At 43.9% G+C, this 23,272-nt stretch overlaps 1 protein-coding gene across 4 annotated transcripts in view; it reads right to left on the bottom strand.

Annotated features, from left to right (window-relative positions):
• TRIM55 (tripartite motif containing 55) overlaps positions 1 to 23,272 on the bottom strand; it is a 60,146-nt gene that overhangs the window by 27,270 nt on the left and 9,604 nt on the right. For all 4 annotated transcript variants that reach the window (XR_016441444.1, XM_090040080.1, XM_090040079.1 and 1 more), the window contains exons 3-5: positions 20,174 to 20,339; positions 12,146 to 12,241; positions 1,095 to 1,328 (exon numbers count right to left, since the gene is read on the bottom strand). Coding sequence is in view for 3 of the 4 variants with exons in the window: in XM_090040080.1 (XP_089896206.1) it covers positions 1,095 to 1,328; positions 12,146 to 12,241; positions 20,174 to 20,339 (496 nt within the window). In the remaining variant the exon portion in view is untranslated. The remainder of the gene's footprint in view (positions 1 to 1,094; positions 1,329 to 12,145; positions 12,242 to 20,173; positions 20,340 to 23,272) is intronic.

The raw sequence follows: 23,272 nt of genomic DNA, 5'->3' as shown, positions 1-23,272 counted from the left end.
TTTTTAAATGGTTCCTTTATGTCAAAGAAATTTTATACAACAGAGCCTAATTCTTATACAACTGCTTCTAAACAAACTAACCTGAGCATTCATTATTAATGACAACCATGAGCCCTATGAATGAGACAAGACCTACTTTGGAATTTTTAAAAAATATTTGAACCATAATTTCTTTTTGGGTCCGAAAAGGGGGAAAGGGAAAAAATAAATCTGAAATCTCAAACTGACTTTGTTTTTTTGAAAACTGAATAATAATCTGGGTTTAATTCTTGATTCAGCCATTGACTTCCTATGTGGTATTTGCTGAGACACTTTCAGATAAATCCTATTTCATTTTTATGTGCTAAAGTGGCCCTTATGTAGGTGTGTAATTTTTGGCACTTACACACAACCTGGATTCTTCCTCTATCTGTATCAGAATATGATTGCTTTATGTTGTACCTCCTAAACAGAAGAGCTAGTGGATAGACAGCAGTGGGACAGCTTCTGTTCCAGAGGGGCAGGGAACAAGGCACAAAGCCAGGACCCCTCCTTGCCAGGGCAGAATCCATTGCACTGAGCACCCTTCCTCTGGCTTGTTCTCCTCCTCCTACCTTCACATGACTTCCCTTACTACCTGCTCAGTGGACCTGCTTCAAGATGAGACCTGAAAAACACTTTGGTAGGAAGTTGTCAAAATGCATATACAAAATGGAGATTAAAATGTTCCAATTCCTCACAGATAGAAATGGCTAAATCCACATGCATAATCAGCGTGTACTCAGGTATTACAGTCAGGGCTCTCTGCAATCTACCCCTTGCCTGTGATCCATGGGCATGTTACCCATGGGCTGCCAGTTGTACATTTCTGATATGAGGATATGTATGAAAATATTGTTTCTGCTTCCTGCTTCTGAAAATTTATAATCCACAGCATTTTTGGTGTGAACAGGAAAAACAAAGTCTTGAGCCTATATTTTTGTTTGGTTGTTACTCACACAAGTCTGGCCATTCAAATGTGTCTGATAGGAAAAGTACTTCAGAACTTTCAAACATATCTGTGATAATTACTCCCACTTCTGTCCTATTTCACTATCAAATTCTCTACAATATACCTGCAAAAACACAGCCATTTCTGGTTCTTCCATGAACTGGATTCCTGATTCAACAAGCTTTGACACAGCCTCCAAGTGGTCTGCATACTTTTTCATTAGGGAACGGACATGTTCCAGCTTTTCCTCTTGGCTTCTAGTGATTATTTGTGTCATTTCATTTTTTCTTTCTTCCAGTACTGAATATAGATAATCAAATTTTTCACACAGTTGCTCCTTCTGTCTTCTGCAGCAATCCTGTGAATCATTTGGTTTATGTTAAAAGTGTTATGTTGCTTAAAATTGTTTCTATTTTTACAATTACTTAGAAGTGTTTTTGTCAAAGAAATCCTTTTCTGAATAATACAAAGGGTGTTTTTTAAAGACCCAAGAGACTTTTGCAATTTTCTAAGTTAAATCTGTTATAACAAAAAAAATTATGGATTGCTCTGAACAATTTTTTTAAAAGACAGACTACTGCTGTATCAGCACACTAATAAGACTAGAGGTGACAAACTTTTATGTTGTGTCTGCCATATTGCTTAAAAGCCACAAACTAATTAAGAAGACACGGTCATTTTAGCAGCTGAACTTAACTACATAAACAGAAGAATGATTACGATCATTGAACAGTACAGAGCATCTCAAATCAGTTCTGAAAAATTCAGAAAAAAGTCCAGGTTTACCAGTGATCCTGAAATAATTCTGTCTGGGCCTGATTCTCATTTACATGGAAATCCTCTTTCTACTACTCTGACAAAGAAAAGACTCTTTCAAGTACAAAACAATCAAAACTTAACACGTTTACTGAATGTGGCAGGAGTACTGTGAAAAATATAGTATATGATGTTACTTTGAAATAGTGATGTATTAATACAAGGGGTGGGGGAAAGTTAAGGGTCTAACCAAAATGCTGGCATTCACTCTCCTTTAAATGCTTGATTTTGCCACCTAAATAATATTCCTCTAGTACAGATCTTGTATGCAATTTGTAGGTGCAGCAAAATCCTACCTATATCCATCCATGCTCCCATATTAACATATCGCATGGAAAAAGGAAGATTGGGTTTGCTGAATAATTCCATGATTAGTCTTCGGAAAGAACACAGGGCCTGGCAAGAACTGATGTTGGTGACGTTTTTCCTTGGAAGTATGAACTGATTCAATTCCCATTCAGGGGTTTGGAGCTGCCATTTTTCATATGAGATATAAAATGGAAATCCTGATTGCTTATAATAATAATTAAAGATGAACACTACTTTCTTGACACAGGTAGGAATATTAATTCCAGTTTTCTGTCTAAGTTTCAGTGTTGTCAACTAGAGTCCTAACTACATTTCTCACTGTGGTGTCTTTTGAATCCTATTTTTTTTTTCTAATTTTCTGGCTTAAACTCTCTCAGCGTGTGTCTACATGTACACTTTAATGCACAGTAGCCTATTTTACTGTGAATTAAAGCCTCATGTAAAAACCTGTGCAAATATGCTAATGCACAGTAGAATAGGCTACTGAACATTAAGCACCTAAAGAAGCATGGGCTTTCACTATTGTACATTGGGGTAATCTAATGTGTATTTATTTAGTACCCCATATTGAAGGTACTAAATTTAATGCCTATTAATGCATTTGTAGACATGCCCTCAGAGAGTTGCTATGCCCTGTTAAAACTTTATTTAGTTTAACTCCAAAGGTACCTGCATGGCCTCATGTGCATCTACGCAAGACATGTATTGTATAGTTGACTAACTAGCTGCACAGTAAATGTCTCAGCATCTACACATGTGCCCCTATTAGGCTGGAGTAAATTAATTTACTCTGCAGCAGTTAATGCAAGTCCTATCCTGCTGCAAAGTAAAAAATTCTACAGCAGTGCATGTGTAGATGCTGCCCTGTCTGGGTAAGGCACGAGGGTGCTTCAGTATGGGGGCTGCCTGCTGGCTAGCCCCACGCTGAATCACTCTTGTGCCCAAGTCAGCCCCATCATAGCACAATGAGCTGTGGAGGGCTTGCCTAGGATGGCAGGCTGACCCCCTGGGCACCCTGCCAGTCGGGGCTACTCCAGCTCAGCTCATTGTGCTGCAGTCCTAGGTACAAGTTCAAATGGTATACTTGGAAGCAATAAACTCCATAGCAATAAGCTCTGGAGTTTATTTCTTCTGGTTAATTGCATGTGTAGATGTGCCACAGAGAGATAAGGAGGGACATGTCTATTCATGAAATTAACTGGAAACAATCAACTCCAGAGCATAAGAAATGTCTAGATACTTGTCTAAATATTTGCTCCAGAGTTTATTGCTCCCAAGTGTTCCGTTTTCATTGTGCCTGGGACTGTAGCATGTTGAACTAAGTCGGGGCAGCACTAGCTCGCAAAGGGCACTGTGGGGGTGGGGGGAGTCAGCCTGCCAGCCTGGGGCTGCTCCCCCTGCAGCTCAACATGCTGTGGAGGGGTTTGGCTGGGGCACAAGGGTGCTTCAGTGCAGGGCTAGCCAGCAGGCAGTGTCTACACATGCCCTGCTAAGGAATAAAAGGCACCAAAGCAAATGATCCACAGCAGGATAATACTTGTATTTACAGGTACTATCCTGATGTGGAGTTAATTTGTTTACTCTGGCCTAATAGGAGTGCGTATGTAGGCAGGTGACATTTACGGAGCAGCTAATCAGCCAACTTTGCAGTAAACATCTCATGTAGATGTTCTCCCCCCTGGTGACTCCTATCCTAGGGCCAAGGTAAAAGCATTTAACAATTTTTGGCTAAAGTAAGTACAATATCAAAAGGGATTTAGTGTCAGAATTCTGGAAATTCCCACTTTGTTTGATTGGACAGTCCTAAATTTTATTTTTTTTAACTATGGTTTCCATGATTTGGATTTTTACATTCCATTATTGCTTCCAGTGTAGTATGTGAATTTGTGCTACTTTTTGGTTAGCTTGCTGCAATTTTAAGAGTATTTGGATTATTTCCTTTAAACATTACATAGGAACTTTAATTAAATATAGAACTTGGGCATTTGCTTACTGGACCTAAATAGAAACTTGTTTGGCATATCTATATTGTTTAGCACTGCAAAATGGTTCAAGAAGTGGGATACATTAAGCAGGGGATACAAAAAGCCCAAGGTTAATAAGCAAGCCCATTTCTGGGGGGGTGTGATATATGTCTCTCCATCCAGCCATTCGTTTTAGCACTCAAGGTCAAACAGGTGTCAAATTCAGATGATAGTCTTGTGATTGCAAAGAGAGTGATTTGCCTGCCATGTGAAGTGAAAGCAACATGTGAAGTTGTAACATCTTTTTTTCCCCTGCAACCTCTTAGTTTTTCAGATGCAAAAGGGCTCTGAACTCCTTATTCCATCAATTTCAATTTTAGATTTAGAGTTCAAAAGATGAGTACTACATATGAGTCAATGACTCTAAGGAAGTTACTTTCAGAGACTGTTGTATTTATTTAAGTATTTTTAGCAGTGTGTTCTCAAGTTTCAGCTTAGATGACAGAAGTCTTGGTTTTGTATTCACTAGTCATACTGGAGTGGAAAGGAGCCTAAGCTTTCATATTATTTTAATTTCTGCAGCTAACTTACTTGAAAGGCTCATTTCTGTCTGCAAATTCCCGATAGCAGCCAATTTCATACTTACTATGCAAAAGCTTCTTGACTACAAAGTTTTGACTTTTGCTAACATCTTCACCCATTTATTTGGGTTAACAATTTTATATTCCTTGAATCAAACTTAGACATATCTGTTTGTCCTTGCTATGGCTGCATAGAGAAACAGGAGGCTTTGGCAACTGTACATTTAGACCATGAAATCTATATTTTTCACCTGTTACAATCTAAAAACTTTGCTTTTAAATACGTTATTTCAGTTTCTATTTCCTGCTCCTGTTTTGTGGGATCAGTAGGCTTCTAATTCTGTTCTTCAGTTGGAAGCAGGGTGGGGAGGGAGGGACATGCATTTCGTTTGCTACAGGTTTCCTCAGGTTCTGACCTTGAAGTCAATGCACATGGTCTCTCTTACTATCATTTACTGTGTTGCTTGCAAACACAGCAGAATAGTTATTTTAATTTGCTTTACTGATATAACCGTCTTTGAATAACTTTATGAAAAACACTTTTACTATTAGAGAAGCAAAAAAATCATTCTTATAGCAAAACATTTACAAAAGCCTCATAAATAAAAGAATTCAGCCTTCTTAGAGCAGTGGTTTTCAACCTTTTTAAACTCAATGCACCTGTCATTAGACCCACGGCACCCCTCAGAAAATTCCAACTTTTTGTTTTCACTTGTTTTTTTCCTACAGAAAATACTAGAGCAATTCTTCTTTTGCAAAGAACTCAGAACACAAGAGACCAGAATATTTTAATACTACAAATTCCTATGTGAAATACAGATATTTATCTTCTGAAATCTGCTTGTACCCCTAACTGTGCTAAAATTGTGTGACAGTACCCCATGTCACCCTTGAAAAGATCTCAAGGCACCCCAGGGAGCCGCATCACCCTGATTGAGAATCATTGCTGTAAAGGATGATAAAATGCCATAAAAGTAAATTATTTTATGTAAATATACAATTTTCTGATACTTCTAAGGATATCAGGACTCTGCCCTCTTATTACCTCAGGATTAGGCAACAGATGAATATAAGGATTTGTCTGCATGACTGTGGTGGTGGTGGTGGGTCCTGTAAAGAAAGGCCTGAGCATGCCCTAACCAGCTGAGCCCGCTGACTTGCTCCAAGGTTGGAAATTTGCAAGCGAGGCTGCTTCTGGATTATCTCTAGCAAGTGCTTTCAGGACACTGGAGACCAAGGGTTTGAATGCAGCACAGAGAGAGAAGTCTGTAGCAGCCTCACTGGCATATTTCTGGGTTTGAAGCATGTCTGCAGACTCAGATAAGTGGGATGATGGCAGGGCATACTGGACTCTGCCCTCGCTTAGAGCCAGTGCTATTGCAGTTTGGACAGTCCCACAGTTCTTGCAGCCAGATGCTGGGAGGTTCTGAGCATGTGTTGCAAGTTGATAGCACTAGGGAGCTTCCAGGACTAGGCCTCCAATTTCCCAGTCACGTCATATGCTACTGGGTTAAAGCAGTAGGTTAACTGACTAGGCCAGCCACAGCCAACAGAGGCCGTCTCAAATCTGGCGCATGATACACACCATTAATGATCAGCGCACATGTTTTTCTTCCCTCTTGAATAAAACCACATTGAAATCTATAGTATAACAGCGCAATGGCTTTTCTATGAGACCAATCTTTTGCGGTAGCCTCACAGTCTGTCTAGCCACTGTTCTATGCTCTCTCCCACCAACATCTTGTCTTCTGGTTTTCTTTTCTGTCGAACACAAAAAAACAACTGTCCATGACATCAGTATGACCAGTTACATAACTGTCATTGTAAAAGGGCACCATTTTAATACAATGATAGATTACATCCTTCTGATACTTGACATTGCTGCTATAGGGCACTGGAACCAAGGGTGAAATTTGTGTAAGTCTTAAGAAACAAGGGAATCTCTGAGAATTCTAGACATCGGTGGGTTGGAGCAACCTATCTGAACTTTTGCAAATCCCAGGAAGGAGCCTCTTAACCAAGGGGAAGGAGTTGTGATTCGAGGGACTAGATACCTGTGGGAAAGACTCTCGAGGGAAGACGGGGGCTGCAGTGAGACTGCCAGAAGCTCACTGGCTCAGAGCAAACTGGAAAGGAACCAGGAATTTAAAAACCTTGGAACTGCAGCTGTTTGGTACTCAAGTAAAGCCTTACTTCCAGCCAAGATTCCTTCCCCTCCCCTTGAGCTCTCCTTGCCCTTTTACACAAATGCTCCCCCCATCCTCAGCAGCTGGTTGTACTTCAGTGAGAATGCCTACTCTCAGTCTAACCTCATGTCCCCTACCCCTCCAACCCAGCCTCCCCTAGCCAAACACCTTTCTCTTCTTCTATCTCTTGTTGGCGGATCTCTACTGAACTTATCTTACTATAAATGTAAATACTTAAACACACTGAGGCATAAAATATATATTCACCAAACACAAAATGTTTCATGTTTCAAGATTCAGTTTTTTGAGAAGTTGGCATGGGAACCAATAAAGTTTGGGAACCTCCACTTTAAGAGAACAATGGGAATATCTTTTAATGTGGAATTTGTACTTGCCTGCTTCCTACCAAGGCCTGGTCTCCACTACACAGTTTTGCTGGCAAAACATGGGTCCCATATTCATCCATGTTTATGGCTCTCCTCTAATGGCAGAGCCCATTATTCTGTTGGCAGAGCAAGGTCTGAAGGTTGGCAGAGCAAGGCAAAACAGAAGGTTTCTGCTTTGCTAGGAAAGTCACCAAAAGAAAATACATACGCAGGTTTTCTCTGTATTGCCTGTTGTCAGCTGTGACCCCTTAAAAGACAATGCCTTCCAGAGTGCACTTCTGACATCAGTACTGTAGTGGAGCCACGGGACTCCAGTAGGTGCTATATGGAGCTGCTCACAGCTGCATAGGTGAGAGGTGTGTGCACGTGTATGTCAAAAGTGTTAAAAAGTGTCTTTCCCATTTAAAAAGGCATTTCCTTCACTATTTAACCTGGCCAGGAAAGGGAATGGCTTCAAACAGATGGGTGAAAATGAAGCAAACTGTCCTTAATCTTCCCCAATCCCTGCCACATTTTTCTAGTCTCTCTAATTCCTACCACTCATCCTCATTTATCAACTTCACTGAAGCTTAAAATCTTTTCATTCTGTATTCTCCACCATGCGTTCTCCAACTCCCATACAACCTGCATTGCTCCAACAGTTCTCAGCATACCCCCTTGCTATTCTGATTCCCCATATCCCTCAGATTTGAATAAAAACCTAGGAATCTGGAAGTGTTATGAACAGTTTGTATTAGGGAGCTGTGTATCAGCCATTCTTTGGCCAAATAACCCTGCTACTCCCTTTCCTTTGTTTGCATACAGTTCTATTAGGGTGATTACATGATTCCAACTGCTTAATGGGGTCTTTAATTTTCTCTTTAATTAATTAATGTTTTTATGACTCTACTTCTAAAATAAATTTAGAGTTTGCTTGTGGGTTTTAGGTTACTTTAAAATATTGCCTAAATCAACCAATTTTGATCTTGGGGCAAAAACTGCCTAAAGGACCCCTGTAGAACACACATCTTTTGAAAACTACGAAAGTTAGGGTTCAAACTCATAGGGGAGCTCAGGTCACTGAGCAGAGCATGTCTTCTCAGGCCATCCAGTCACTGTGACAACAGATTACCTGGAAACCCTTTGGCTGTTAAGGGGATGTCTAGTAATGATGCACGTGCATGTAATTCTAACTCAAACCTTAGTAATATTTTTCAGTATAACTCCCAAAGGGCACAGAGAGCTTTTAGTAGCTGTGATAAATGTCAATCAAGTGAAACAATTTGGAGAAAGATTAGAGTCTAGTCTCAGTGTTCAAGAACACTAAGTGTTCACAAAAAAGCTAAAGCAGCCAGGTCCTTTTGTACATTCATGATTGTTAGGAGGGCTGCATTTGTACCTGGCTCCAGTGACCCCACATTTGAACCATTAAGCTCACCTCTTATTCTCATGAGACAGAGAAAATTTTAAGACACTTTGTATTAGGATGTGAATTTTAAATCTCTTATTAGAACAATTATATTTTATACAATATGTAACCTTCAACCTTCATTATAGCAGAGGTACTGTAAGGAGCCAATTCTTTTGGGGAGCGGGCTCTATACTGCTAATAAATATAACATCTGTGTTTGTAGAGCATAGATTCTAGGGTCAGAAGGGACCTCAGTGGGCCATCTAGTCTGACCCCTGCCCCTGGCAGGCAAGAAAAGAGTCACCAAACCTGGGATCGTGTGATCCCAGCCAGGTGCCTGTCCAGTCTCCTCTTGAAGACCCCAAAGAATGGGGCAAGCACTATTCCAAATCCTGGCAACCCTTACTGTGAAGAACTTTTTTCTAATGTTCAGTCTAAACCTGCTCTCCAGTAGCTTATGGCCATTGTTCCTTGTTGTTCTGGGGGGTGCCCTGGTAAACAGATCATTGCCTACTTCGTGTTGCTCTCCCCTTATGAATTTGTATGCCACCACAAGGTGGGGGCCTGGGCTGGGCTGTGCTCAGGGCAGGAGGCAGTGGCACTGAGAGGGGGAGTTGTCGGTGGGGGAGGGCTACGACAAATTTTCAGGTGGCTGCAGCCCCCTCCCAGCACTGCCTCAGCCTACTCCGAGCGCAGCTCAGTCCAGCCCAGCCCAGCCCCACCCTCCAGGAAGAGCCTGGTGCAGCCCTGGCACCAGACAGCAATAGTAGCCCACTACCCCCTACACAGATCCAGGGGCACACCCCCTCCCCATGCCTCCCAGGGTGTGTAGCAGCAAAAGCTGCACCCCCGGATGAGCCACTCGTGGCTCCATCCCGCGCCCCACCCTGGCTGTGCAGCACCTGCCCCAGCCCCTCTCCCTCTTTCAACACTGTTCGTTTACCCCTCCCCATCCCTGCTGCAGCTGCTGGAACCCCGTGACTGGGCTGCCTTGCAGCCCTACTGCTGCCCTGCATTTGGAGGGGGCTAAGCCTCATTCACCCTGCTTCCACCTCTTATGCCTCTACCACTCTGGATGCTACTTTTGGCAGAGCCTTTGGATGGAAAAAAACATGTATTTTCCTTTTTAACTGAGAAAAATGTGGATTTCTCATTTTAATGGAGAAACATGTGGATCTTCCACTTTTGCAAAGAGCTCTTTGCAGGCTGGCAGAGTTCCAGCTTGCAAGAGGCTGGGGGGAAGTAGGAGGAGGGTGGTTGGGCAGGGGGCACGATGTGAATGTTCATGTACATGGCTGCCAGGCAGCCTGGAGAGCAGCTCCCACAGGTAAGTCTAGCAGGAGGGAGGGGATGGAATTGAGGCCCCCATAAGAAGAGAGGGAGATAGATGGGGCTGGGGCTGCTGCCCAGCTGGGAAGTGCATGGGCCTTGGGGCCATTCTCAGATGCAGGGCCTGGGTGGGGAGTGGGATGGGGTTGTGGGTGGCATGTCTGGAGAGTGGGAGGGGTTAGGACTGGCTCCGCAGTGCTGTGTGTACTCCGGAGGGGTGGGGCACATAGGAGACGTGACCTATAAATTAGTGTGCAGAGTGGGACAGGCTGTCTGCTGCAGGCTTAGGCTCCTCACCCTGCTGCTCTCCCCTGGGGCATCCACAGCCCAGCAGGTGGGACCTGGTGTGGCAGGGCAGGGCAGAGAGGGGTTGGGTGGGGAGGTTTGTGCTGCTGCTGGGAGCTCTGCCTAACTCTGAGAAGGTGCCCCCTGGCTTCCCAGCAGTAGCATGAGTAGCAGCACAGAGTTGTGCACCTCACTGCTGCCAGGTGGGCAGGGGCACTTCACCAGGGCGGTGCACAGCTTCCAGTAGTCTCATAAGCTTCCCTGCCTGCCCCACTTGGCCCTACCATGCCAGGTCCAGGTCCTGCCTGCTGGGCTGCAGAGGCCCCAGGAAGGGCAGCAGGGCAGCCCACCTCCACATCCTGCTACAGGCTCCACTCCGGCCATGCCACCCACAGGGGAGGGGGAGCTGGGCTCTGCACTCCACTCCCCAGGCCAGGGAGGTTTTGGGTGGGGAATAAGGGGTTCTAGCAGGGCTGTGGGGGCTGTGGGTGGGGTGTGAGGGGCACCAACAGGGCCAGGGGAGCTGCAGTTGGGGAGTGAGGGGCACCAGCAGGCCCAGGGGGCTGTGGGAGGGGAGTGAGGCACCAGCAGGGCTGGGGGCTGCAGCTTGGGAGTGAGGGGCCTTGACCTGCACCCTGGTGAGCAACAGGGGCTGGGGGAGGTCTGATTTTCCATTATAGAAAATCCAAAATTAAGTGTCAACATTTATAGGTATTTAGAATGTATTTCATTATAGAGATTGAAGCATTGGTAGGCTTCCAAATTGCTTTGGAATGGTAAATACATCAGTAAAACATTGCGTTCAATTGATACCTATATACATAGCGGTATTTCATTGTTATTGTAGATTTTGGTGTTTTATGAGAGAATTTGCTGTTTTTATCAGAGAATTTGTGATTTTCTTTTTCAGAGAAAACTAGGATCCCCGGTTATCACTATATTGAGGCCCAAAATGTGTTTGATTAAGCCATATATTCCAGGCAGATTTTCAGTCTTGACTTGATAATAATAAAGAATTCACTGATTTCCTTAGTAATTTGTTCCAGTGTAGAATCACTGTTAAACACTTGTGCTTTATTTCCTGTCTGAATTAATCTGGTTTCAACTTCTAGCCATCAGTTCTTTCTGCCTGCATCTTACTTTGTGACTCCTTTTCAGTTTCTCTCCTGATGTCTACTCGTGTCCTTGCTATTACTTATCTGGACTATCCAACCTATACATACAGCTCTACTGTTTCCTCGGTGCCTTCTTGTGTAGCCTGAAAAGGACAGCAGGACAGTCTAATCTTAGTTCCATTGAAAGCATGGTAGACATTAGAAAATAAATTGTCCTTTACACTTACAAGTTGTTTAAGAAAATAATGACTATCTTTTCCGAAGAAATTCTAGGTTCAGTCTTATTGAGATTAACAGAAGACAGCAGAAAGAATTGTAGTGAATCAAGAAATCATGAGAACCTTTAAAAAAATTCCTCCTTGTGTGAAACTCAATATGCGATCGTGAGCTAGCAATCTCTGGTGTAATGTATACGGTGTTTAGATTTGGGAGCCCCTTTGGATAAAATGAATTATATCAGGAGTCAGCAACCTATGGTGCACAGGCTGGATCTGGTCCACTGAGCCACAAACATGGGGCTTCGGCAGCATTCAGTGGCAGGGGACTTTGGCAGCAGTTACTTTCCTGTGCCACTACAGGGATAAGAAAAGGCAGTAGGCACTTCCCTGTACCACTGAGGGGAAAAGAAGCAGCAGTGGCTGGTTCCTAGTGCCTGACTTCCTGCCTCTGACTTGAAATGGGTCACTCCAGCCCATGACCTAAAAAAGGTGGCTGACCACTGAATGATACTCACACCCAATAATTAACGTTGCTTAAAAAGAGATGCATTATATAGACATCATGTTGAAGTAGAAGTTAAAATTGCATTACTTACCTCGAGTGTCCTGCAGGCTTCTTCCAGCTGACTAACTATTCCTTGTACTCTGTCATTGCTTCCTACTAACACTGCAATACCATCACTGAGTTCGGTCTAAACAGAAGGAGGGGAATTATCATTAGCAGAGTTAAACATGCAATGGCTCAATGGTAATTTTACTTTGAATGCTTTCTTCTCAGGCAGGTTTCACAAGAGAGCACACATAACATGAAATTCAAAGACAATGAATGAACCAGCTGCACAAAGGTACGCAAGTGCTTAGAAGTAGAGGTGACTGAAAATGGAGTTTCCATCTCATGGGAAGTTCTAATATTAGGACATTTGTTTTTGTTTAAATAAGGATGAAAATTGAAGATTGTGGAACTTTTCATAGAATAAAAAACTGATTTGGAAATGCTGAACTCAGTAATACTTATTCAGGGATTAGTAACATTTTTGTTATTTTTTTAAACTGAAAATGAAATCTTTTGTTTTAGGTTGAGACTGCATCCTCATCTCTGGATCCACCTGAGTAAATGTGGTTCCTCATAAGAACTGTCATTTTGGTTCCTTCAAGTCTCTGTTTTCCTCCATGGCATGGGATCTCCATTGAGACTACATATCCTATGATGCATTGTAGTCTACGTCTCTGGCTGACAGGCCGTGGTATATCATGGGAGACTGATAGGCCAATTAAAAGCCTGAGTTTCTTAGGTACTAAATATCCACTATTCCAAAGTAAAGCTAATCCAAAACAATGGTACTCAGCTCCTGATTTGACCATGGCAATGCTGTAAATCAGTGACAGTCATGAGTAGAATTCCTCAACTCATAACACCAAACCAAACTTTATGTCCTCACTTTCTAAGAAAATAAGATATGTAATTATCAATAAGCACGGCTGTATTGCACAGCTTTATGGCAAAATAATCAAAGGGCTTTTAAAAATGTGTTGGAAAATTTCACAGGGACATGCAAAATTATGAGCATACAAAATGAGTAATTACATACAAAAATATCATCCTACAGCAGTTAGTTGGGTTATTCACACAAATAGAATTAATTATCTGCTTTAAAACCTTTTTATTTTCATGAAATATCTGAGGATTGCTTTCAGTTTGCATTCATTTAATTGACCAGTTGGTCAGGCTTGTGAGGCCTTCTTCTTGATAGCATCTCTCTTTGGAAATCAAATGATAATTTATGAATGTCACATCTGGTCAATTACAACATTTCAGTGAATGCTTCAGAAACATCTATAAACAGAAGCCTATTGATTGACTTCAGAAATTCAGAAATACCAAAAAGGAGAAATGAGGGGACCCACAGAGGCCTTTGTGCCCCATTAGTGGAACTACCCACTGCAATTATTGGTTGATGGCAGTCATTAATACATTTCTGCATAATAGAGCCCCATAGCCCCAGTCAACCTCTCAGTAAAACTTAGAAATGATGATGCCTGGAAAGAGTACAGGGGAAATAATGGTAGCGTTAAAGCGATGTTGTAGCCATGATGTTCCAGGAACTGCATGAGAAAGGCACTGGACTAAAAGAAACCTCATGAAGATAAGTGCAAAGTCCTGCACTTAGGACAGAACAACCCCATGCACCAGCGCACGCTGGGGAGTGACTGGCTGGGCAGCAGCTCTGCAGAAAAGGACCTGAGGTTACAGTGGACAATAAGCTGAATATGAGCCAACTGTGTGCCCTTGTTGCCAAGAAGGCCAATGGCATACTGGGCTGCTTCAGTAGGAGTATTGCCAGCAAGTCAAAGGAAGTGATTATTCCCCTCTATTCAGCACTTGTGAGGCTACATGTGGAGTACTGTCTGTGTTCAGTTTTGGGCCCCCCACCACAGAAAGGATATGGACAAACTGGAGAGAATCCAGCGGAGGGCAACAAAAATGGTGAGGGGGCTGGGGGGCGTAATTTATAAGGAAAGACTGAAGGAACTGGGCTTACTTAGTCTAGAGAAGAGAAGACTGAGAGGGGATTTAATAGCAGCCTTCAACTACCTGAAGGGGGATTCAAAAGAGGATGGAGCTAGACTGTTTTTAGTGGTGGCAGATGACAGAACAAGGAGCAACAGCCTCAAGTTGTCGCAAGGGAAGGTTAGGCTAGATATTAGGAAATATTTTCTCACTAGGAGAGTAGTAAAACCTGGGCCCTGAGGGAGGCACACCTGGGCCACGGGTTAGCGAGGATTTAGTTAGGGAGCTTCTGGAGGGGTTGGACGTATTCAAGTCAGCTGGTCCGGATGATCTCCACCCTAGAGTTCTAAAGGAACTGGCCAAGGTCATTGCAAGTCCCCTGGCACAACTTTACGAGCGATCATGGTGCTCTGGTGAGGTACCGGAGGACTGGAAGAGGGCCAACGTGGTCCCCATCTTCAAAAAAGGCAGGAAGGAGGACCCGGGAAACTATAGGCCGGTTACTCTTACCTAAATCCTAGGCAAGCTGTTCGAGAAAATTATGCTGGCACACATCCAGGAGGGGCCAGCAGGGGACTGCATGCTTAGGGGCAACCAACATGAGTTCATCAGTGGCAGGTCCTGTCAGACCAACCTGGTGGCCTTTTACGATCAGATCACCAGATCATTAGATGCAGGGTTAGTAATGGATATAGTCTTCCTGGACTTCCAGAAGGCTTTTGACACTGTCTCTCACCCTGTTCTCATTAAGAAACTGGGGGGCTGTGGTGTAGACACCCACACAGTCAAATGGGTCACCAACTGGCTGGTGGGCCGCACCCAGAGGGTGGTAGTGGATGGGTCCTTCTCAACCTGGAAGGACGCGGGCAGTGGGGTTCCGCAGGGCTCAGTCCTCAGGCCCGCACTGTTCAACATCTTCGTCAGCGATTTGGATGAGGGGGTAAAAAGCACCCTGTTCAAGTTTGCTGATGACACTAAGATGTGGGGGGACGTGGGCACATTGGAAGGATGCAACAGGCTACAATCAGACCTAGACAGGTTACAAGGGTGGGTGGACGAGAATAGGATGGGTTTCAACACAGACAAGTGCAAGGTGATGCACCTCAGGAGGAACAACCGGCACCATACCTACAGGTTGGGGAACTCCCCTCTTGTCAGCACGGAGGCGGAAAGGGATCTGGGGGTCATCATTGACTCCAAGATGAACATGGGCCGGCAGTGTGGAGAGGCAGTAAGGAAGGCCAACTGCACCTTGGCATGCATCCACAGATGCATCTTGAGCAGGTCCAAGGAGGTGATCCTCCCCCTCTATGTGGCGCTGGTCAGGCTGCAGCTGGAGTATTGTGTCCAGTTCTGGGCACCTCACTTCAAGAGGGATGTCGACAGCATGGAGAGGGTCCAGAGGAGGGCCACTTGCATGATCAGGGGTCAGCAGGGCAGGCCTTATGAGGAGAGGCTACGGGACCTGAACCTGTTCAGCCTCCAAAAGAGAAGGCTGAGGGGGGATCTTGTGGCCTGTTATAAACTAGTCAGGGGGGATCAGCAGGCACTGGGGGAGTCACTGTTCCCCCAAGCACCGCCAGGAGTGACCAGGAATAACGGTCACAAGCTGGCAGAGGGTAGGTTTAGGTTATATATCAGGAGGCGCTACTTCACAGTCAGGGCGGCTAGGGTCTGGAACCAGCTTCCAAGAGAAGTGGTGCAGGCTCCTACCCTGGGGGTGTTTAAGAGGAGGTTAGATCTTGCTGGGGTTGTTTGACCCCAGTATTCTTTCCTGCCATGGCAGGGGGTCGGATTAGATGATCTGCTCAGGTCCCTTCTGACCCTACAAACTATGAAACTATGAAAACACTGGAACAGGTTACTCAAAGAGGTAGTGGAAGCTCCATCTTTGGAAGTTTTTAAGACCTGGCTAGAAAGAGCTTTGGCTGTGATGTTCTAGTTGGGGATGACCTCCTGAGGTCCCTTCCAACCCTAATTTTCTATGATTTTTGTGGGTGACATTTTTATTCAAACAACTGCCCTTTATTGGAGCAACAGCCCTCCACACTATTTTAAATCATTGTTGTGCCTACTTCTTTTTTCAGACCTGACAAAGAATGCCTCACATTCAAAAGTTTGTCTAAGTCTACCCCAACCATGCAGTTGGCCCAGTAAAAGACATCACTCACAAAATCCTTGCCACAGAGGGATACTAACAAAAGAAAGGAGAACAAGACTGTTGGAAGTGGAAGGGGGAGGTTGGAAGGCACATGAGAATGGGTCTGTGCACAGAACTCCAGTCAGAGTTGGGAAATGGAGAGGCTGACATGAAGGGGGGAGAATGGGGAATGCTGGTATAGGGGAACACATATACTTAGGCCCCCTGGTTTGGGAGGAAGATTGAGGGACCCTGGCATGGGAAAGAGGGAGGAAAAGGGAGAAGGGCTATATATACAGAGCCCCTAGCATGAACAGAAAGAGGGAAGCATGGCAGGGTTAGCAGCTTCGGCGATAGAGGTCATGCAGAATCCCTGGCAGATGGGAGAAGGGGGAACTCTAGGATAGACACAAGGAGAAAATTGGGGGAAGAGGGAAACTGGAACATAAATAAGTGGAGAGCAGACATACACACCCCCTGCCTGGCTGGCAGGAGGAAATGGTCTGAAACCTGGTCTGAGAGAGCGGGTGGGAGAGGTTGCAAGTAGGACTGTGCGAAGCTTCAGTCCCTGATTTGATTTGGTGGAGATTTGGCCTGATTCGGTGGCTGAATCTCTGAATCTGAATTGAATCAATTCAGCTGATTTCCGAACCCTCTGAATCAATTCGGAGAGATTTGGAAAGATTTGTCAATTTGGACATAGACACAGCTTTAAATGTTTTTTCTATGCACTTCTAGGTAGCAGGTGGCTTGTGAATGCTGTGATCCTGGGGTAGATGGAGTGTCCCACAGGAGTGCAGGGGACTCCCCAGCATGCTCGGCATCACACCTGGAAGTGGACCAGAAGCAGTTCCAGTCCACTTCCAGGTCTGCTGGAGAGTGCATCGGGGCCCCCCGCACCCGCACCCCCATCTCAGCAACTGGTGCCTCCTCCATCTGGGGGGGGCAGCAGGGGTCCCCCCTGCGGCCAATAGCTGAGCTGGGGTGGGGCGTGGGCATGCTCCCTAGCGAACCTGGAAGTCGACCAGAAGTGGACTGGATGTGGACCCCACCACCAAGCATGTGGAGGCCCCCCCCTATTCCTGTGGGATGCTCCATGCACCCCAACATCACAGCATTCACGAGCTGCACCTGGTACCTTGAGGTATGTAGAAAAAACATTTAAAGCTGTGTCTGTGTCCAAATCAATGATTCTCCAAATCAGCATCAAATCTTCAAATTTGGATTTGGCCAAATCGAATCAGGGACAGTGATCCAAATCCACTAACTGAATCACTGTCCCTGATTTGGGCCGAATCCAAAAAGAATTGCACACCCTTAGTTGCAAGTGTAGCATATGAGAATGAAAAGACTGCACACAGGGAACTTGTGGTGAGGGCTGGAGGAGTGCAAGGACACCCTTGTGCCTGGAATATGTTTAGCAGGTAGAAGCAACAGCCCTCTAACAACCCTGCAGTTAAACATGAAACAACTTTGCTAATGAGTTTGACTATTTTATACAGCTATATGTCAGCTAATGGATGACTCACATGACTCCCAGAGGACTGGAAAAAGGCCAATGTGGTCCCTATTTTCAAGAAGGGGAGGAAGGAGGATCCAGGTAATTATACACCAGTTAGTCTCACCTTTAGCCTTGGGAAAACCTTTGAAAACATTATCAAGGATCACATTTGTGAAAGCCCATCAAGCAAAATAATGCTGAAGGGCAACCAGCATGGGTTCATAGTAGGTAGATCCTGCCTGACTAACCTTGTTTCTTTTTATGACCAAGTCACAAAATGCTTAGATGCAAGAGTTGAGGTAGATGTCATCTACCTGGATTTTAAGAAGTCCTTCAATACGGTATCTTATTCTATTCTCCTAAACAAACTGAGCAGCTGTGACATAGATGATTACATGGTCAGGTGGTTGGCAAATTGGTTAAGGGTTGCACCCAGACAGTGGTGGTGGATGGGTCGGTATTGACCTGGAAAGATGTGGGCAATGGGGTCCCCCAAGGCTCAGACCTGTGCTATTCAGTGTCTTCATCACTTGCATGAGGGCGTGGACATCACTCTGTCCAGATTCACAGATGACATGAAATTATGGGGTAAAGTAAACATACTAGTGGGAAGGGATTGAATACAGGTGGACCTGGACAGTTTGGAAAAGTGGGCAGAAAAGAATAGGATGCAGTTCAACAAAGACAAGCGCAACGTGCTGCATCTAGGGAGAAGGAATCACCAACACACCTATAGGCTAGGGAATGACCTTCTTAGCAGCATAGCAGCAGAAAAGGGATCTCAGCGTTACAGCTGACTCCAGGATGAATATGAGCCATCAATGTGACAAAGTAATCAGTAAAGCTAACCGCACTCTATCATGCATTAGCAGGTGTATCATGAACAGGTCCAGGGAGGTCATACTTCCCCTCTATACGGCATTGGTGAGGCTGCAGTTGAAGTACTGCATGCAGTTCTGGGCATCACACTTCAAGAGCGATGTGGATAACCTTGAGAGGGTCCAGCGGAGGGCCACTCGTATGGTTGGGGGCCTGCAGGTAAGGCCCTATGAGGAGAGACTGAGGGACCTGGATCTCTTCACCCTCCACAAGAGAAGGCTGAGAGGGGATTTTATGGCTGTTTACAAATCAATCGCGGGGGGGGGGGAGGGGAGGGGGAAGGGCAGCAAGAAATAGGAGATGCTCTGTTTAGCAGGGCACCCCTTGGAATAACCAGGAACAATGGCCACAAACTGACAGAGAGCAGATTTAAGTTGGACATCAGGAAGGAAGAACTTATTTACAGTAAGGGTTGCCAGAATTTGGAATGGGCTTCCAAGGGAGGAAGTGCTCTCCCCTACCTTGGGGGTCTTTAAAAGGAGACTGGACAAGCACCTGGCTGGGGCCATATGAGCCCAGCGCTCTTTCCTGCCCAGGGCAGGGGGTTGGACTTGATGATCTATTGATGTCCCTTCCAACCCTAACAACTATGAAACTATGATTCGCATGACTTCATGATGTGGCTCACATGACTATTCAGACCCCTTTTCCTTTCCTCAAACATTCTTGTATGAAGCAAACTGCATGCCAGACTGTTCTCAGTAAGGGTAATGGGAGCAGGGGTGCCATCTAAGAGATTTCTCCTTTTATTAAATTTTCAGTTCAAAAACATGTTTGCAAATACTCATCCAAAGTAATTTCTCATTTGTACTTTGCACACACTGGTATAACTATGTGACAGAATTGGAGGCTAGGATTGTAAACTTGGCCTTGTCTGATTGCTTGCCCTACTCGGCCTTCCAGAAAATGAGCTGTTTATCTCATGAGGATAACCCAATGAGTCAGCTTTTAAATTAATACCATATTAAAAAATAAATAGCAGTCTTTCACTAGTGACACCTAGGGCAGAGGATGCTAGGAACATAATGTCTGCCAGCTATTACATATCTATATTCTTCAGCAGAAGGTTTGTCACTTAAAGCTTCTGTTTAAAAAAGATTCATATATATATATATAATAGAAAAGGGTATGGTTTTTGTGGGCTGATCTCTCTTTCGCTTCTGCTGGAAATTCTACCTGTGCTCACAGTCTAAAAGACCTGTAAAACAGAGTCTGAGAAACTGAGATCATCAACTTTAAAAAAAGTCATACTTTTGTCTGAAATATTTACTGATTATTGTCACAATTAATAGTGAAGTTGTTTTAACTGAAAGTGGACAGAGGAGAAATACTGTTTTTTCTGAATGTCTTTTAAAAATATTATGGTGTTGTTCTTCTGTACAGTCACTTTCCCCTGATATTTGTGTGGATTATTCAAACACAAGGGAGAAAAGAAACACATTATGTAGGAAAAAAATAGAGAAATGGTTGTAAAACCACAGTATGGATAGGAAACTCATGGGAAGAAGTATTTTTAACTTATTTCATTAAAATTTGCTAGATTTCATCTTGATGGTGTGCCTTTAAGACCTGATTAGAAACAAAGACGTATTTACCTTTTGTCGTTGGTAAACGTTTGTGAGAGGAGCTACTTGACAGTCTTTATGAGCACCAAAAACTTTGCACAGAGAGCATGTAGGCATTTCACAGTTTAAACAATAGATATTAATTTTCTCATCTTCATGCTCTTCACACATTGGCTGTTCAGATTTTCTTTCAGGTCTATGAGAGAAACATTTGAAAACATGTAAAGAGTTTACTTGCTTATCTGATCTGGATAATAACATGTGGTCTTCAGTATAAAAAAAGACAGAAACCAATGCCTAAGGTTGAAGTGCATAACCACAGAATAGTTTTAATCCTGCCATGGAGGGATGAATAAACAAATATATGTATTTGCAGACCTTCCTGATACAGCATTACATAATGGAAAGCATGACTTCATACTGTGGCCCTTACTCAGGAAGATGCTTAAGCATGTGCTATTTTTAAACACATTAGTTTTCCTCACTGAACTCTGGGGCACTACTTATACACATTGTTATGTTGTTTACCATCTTTCTGAATTGAGGCCCAGTCTCTTTAATCAAGGTTTAATCATGTAAAATATTGGCCACTGTGGCTTTGATTGTACAGAGCATTTATGCTGGGTCTTATTTTTAAGCGTGAATAGTTCCACAGGAACTGATGAAAATTCATAGGCTCAATGTTAAGTCCCTTCAGTGCTTTCATGAATCAAACTCAGGATACTCAGGAGAATCATGGCCAAACCAGTTTTAAAGGCAATTTCAGATGAGCAAGTTTCTAACATAGGCAGGGTCAAATTTTAATCCTTCTCTCCTAACCACTGAAAATACAAATGACATAAAAAGTACTCCTTGTGTTATGCTAAGCCAGAAGCTTTTCTTGCACTAAAACACAAGTGTTGACAACATGATTTGGCCCCATTACACCAATCAATCCATCCATATTAGGAACCAGTCTAGTTGGAACCCACCATGTTTAAATTAGTGGCTTGAGTCCTGCCCAATGTAAATGGAGTGTCTCTCTGTTATAGTCCACAGTCCAAGGTGCTTCCCTCACAGAACCATCCTGTAGAGTTTAACAGATGTGGAAATAATTGCTCCAGAGATATTTAATAGAATGTGTTAGACATTTCTCTAAAATTGAGAATTAATTCATTTCCATACTTTTAAAACCATCCTCCAGAATTTTGTGGCAAGGAAACAAGTGACCATTACATTCTATTAAAAATTCAACAACTCACAAAAAGATTATTCATGGTTTAAAAGGATGAAACCAAAAAGGGAGATAATCAGCTTAACATTAGATAGTTGCCTGAGATACATAATGATCACTTAATGAGTTGATCACTTTCTCTATCCATCACAAAGCTGGCAAATCAGTCAGCAATGCAGAAATCCTTGACTTTAGGAAAGCTGACTTTCACAAGCTCAAGTGGTTGGTCAGATATCATGATCTGACAGGTAGGCGAGTCCATAATGAGTGGCTGCTCCTTAAGTATGCAATCCTAAAAGCACAAGGGAAGTCCATTCCACTTCACAGGAAAGGTAGTAAAAGGGCTGGGAGCCCCCTTGGCTCAATAGGGAACTCATGGACCTCCTTAACCTTAAAAGAGAAGCTTATAAGGGTTGAAAGACAGAAAATACTTAAAAGGAGGATTATGTATCACTGGCCTGCACCTGTTGCGAGCAGACCAGAAAAGCCAAGGCTGAAAGTGAGCTCAAGCTGGCTACAGGAAACTAGGACAACAAAAAGTCCTTCTTCAGATATGTGGGAAGTCAAAAGAAACATAAGGGCAACACTGGACTCCTGCTGAGCCAAATGGGACAGCTAAAAACCAACACCCAGGAAAAAGCTAATTTCCTCAAAGATTACTTTGAATCGGTTTTCCAACATCCCAGTGGGATCACCCTGCCTGACAGGACACAGGATTACCAGGGTAAGGGTGACCATACACTTACAACTGGTGAAGACCTTGTGAGGGAGCACCTTGAGAGGCTGGACATCCACAGGTCAGTTGGTTTGGACAGAATGCACCCAAGAGTGCTAAAAAGGTGGGCTGACATCACAGCATAGCCAATGGTGAAGATATTTAAGAACTTGTGGTGTTTGGGAGAGGTTCCAGAAGATTGGAAGAGGGCCAACATGGTGCCTATCTTCAAGAAGGGAAGGAAGGAAGACCCAGGGAACTACAGGCCAATCAGTTTGACCTCAATTCCTGGAAAGATCTTGGAAAAAAATATTAAAGAATCCATCAACAACAGACTAACAGAAGACATCATTCTGAGAGATAGCCAACACGACCTTGTTAAGGGTAGGTCATGCCTGACCAACCTCATTTCCTTCTATGACCAGTTGATGTGTCACCTGGACAGAGGAGGAAAGGCTGATGTCATTTACTTGGATTTCAAAAAAGTCTTTGTCTTGGTCTCCCATGATGTCCTCATGGTAAAATTGGGGAGTTGCAGCCTCAATAACCTTACAGTGTGATGGCTGGGGAACTGGCTCCATGGTTAGACCTAGAGAGTGCTGGTTGATGGAATTGAGTCAACATGGTGCATGGTGACCAGTGGCATCTTCCAGGGTTCAGTTCTCAGATCAGTACTCTTTAACATATTCATAAATGAACTGGATTCGGGTGTCAGAAACAGACTGACTAAGCTTGAAGATGACACCAAATTATGGGGAAGCATAGTCACTCTAGAAGATAGGCTGGGGATTCAGGCTGACCTGGACAGGCTTGCAAGGTGGGTGGATCAAAACCTGATGACATTCAACATACAGAAATGCAAGGTGGTCCACCTCAGGAGAAAGAACCCACATCATACCTGTAGGCTCAGCACTACTACACTCACTAGCACAATGACTGAAAGAGACATGGGGGTCATGACTGACCACAAGATGAATATGATCCACCAATGCAATACTGCAGCCAGCAAAGCAAATAAAATCCTAGCTTACATCTACTGATATATCTCAAGCAAGATCCAAGATGTCATCCTCCTGCTTTGCTTGGCCTTAGTGAGGCTGTAGCTGCAGTACTGCATCCAATTCTGGGCTCCACAGTTTAAAAAGGATGTGGAGAAGCTTGAGAGAGTCCAGAGGAGAGCCATGCACATGATCAGAGGTCA

This window comes from Crocodylus siamensis, chromosome 3 (genome assembly GCF_052110815.1).
Source record: "Crocodylus siamensis isolate JL-2025a chromosome 3, ASM5211081v1, whole genome shotgun sequence".
Lineage (NCBI taxonomy): Eukaryota > Metazoa > Chordata > Crocodylia > Crocodylidae > Crocodylus > Crocodylus siamensis.
The sequence above is the reverse complement of the archived record's forward strand: the minus strand, read 5'-3'. Positions and strand labels throughout refer to the sequence as shown.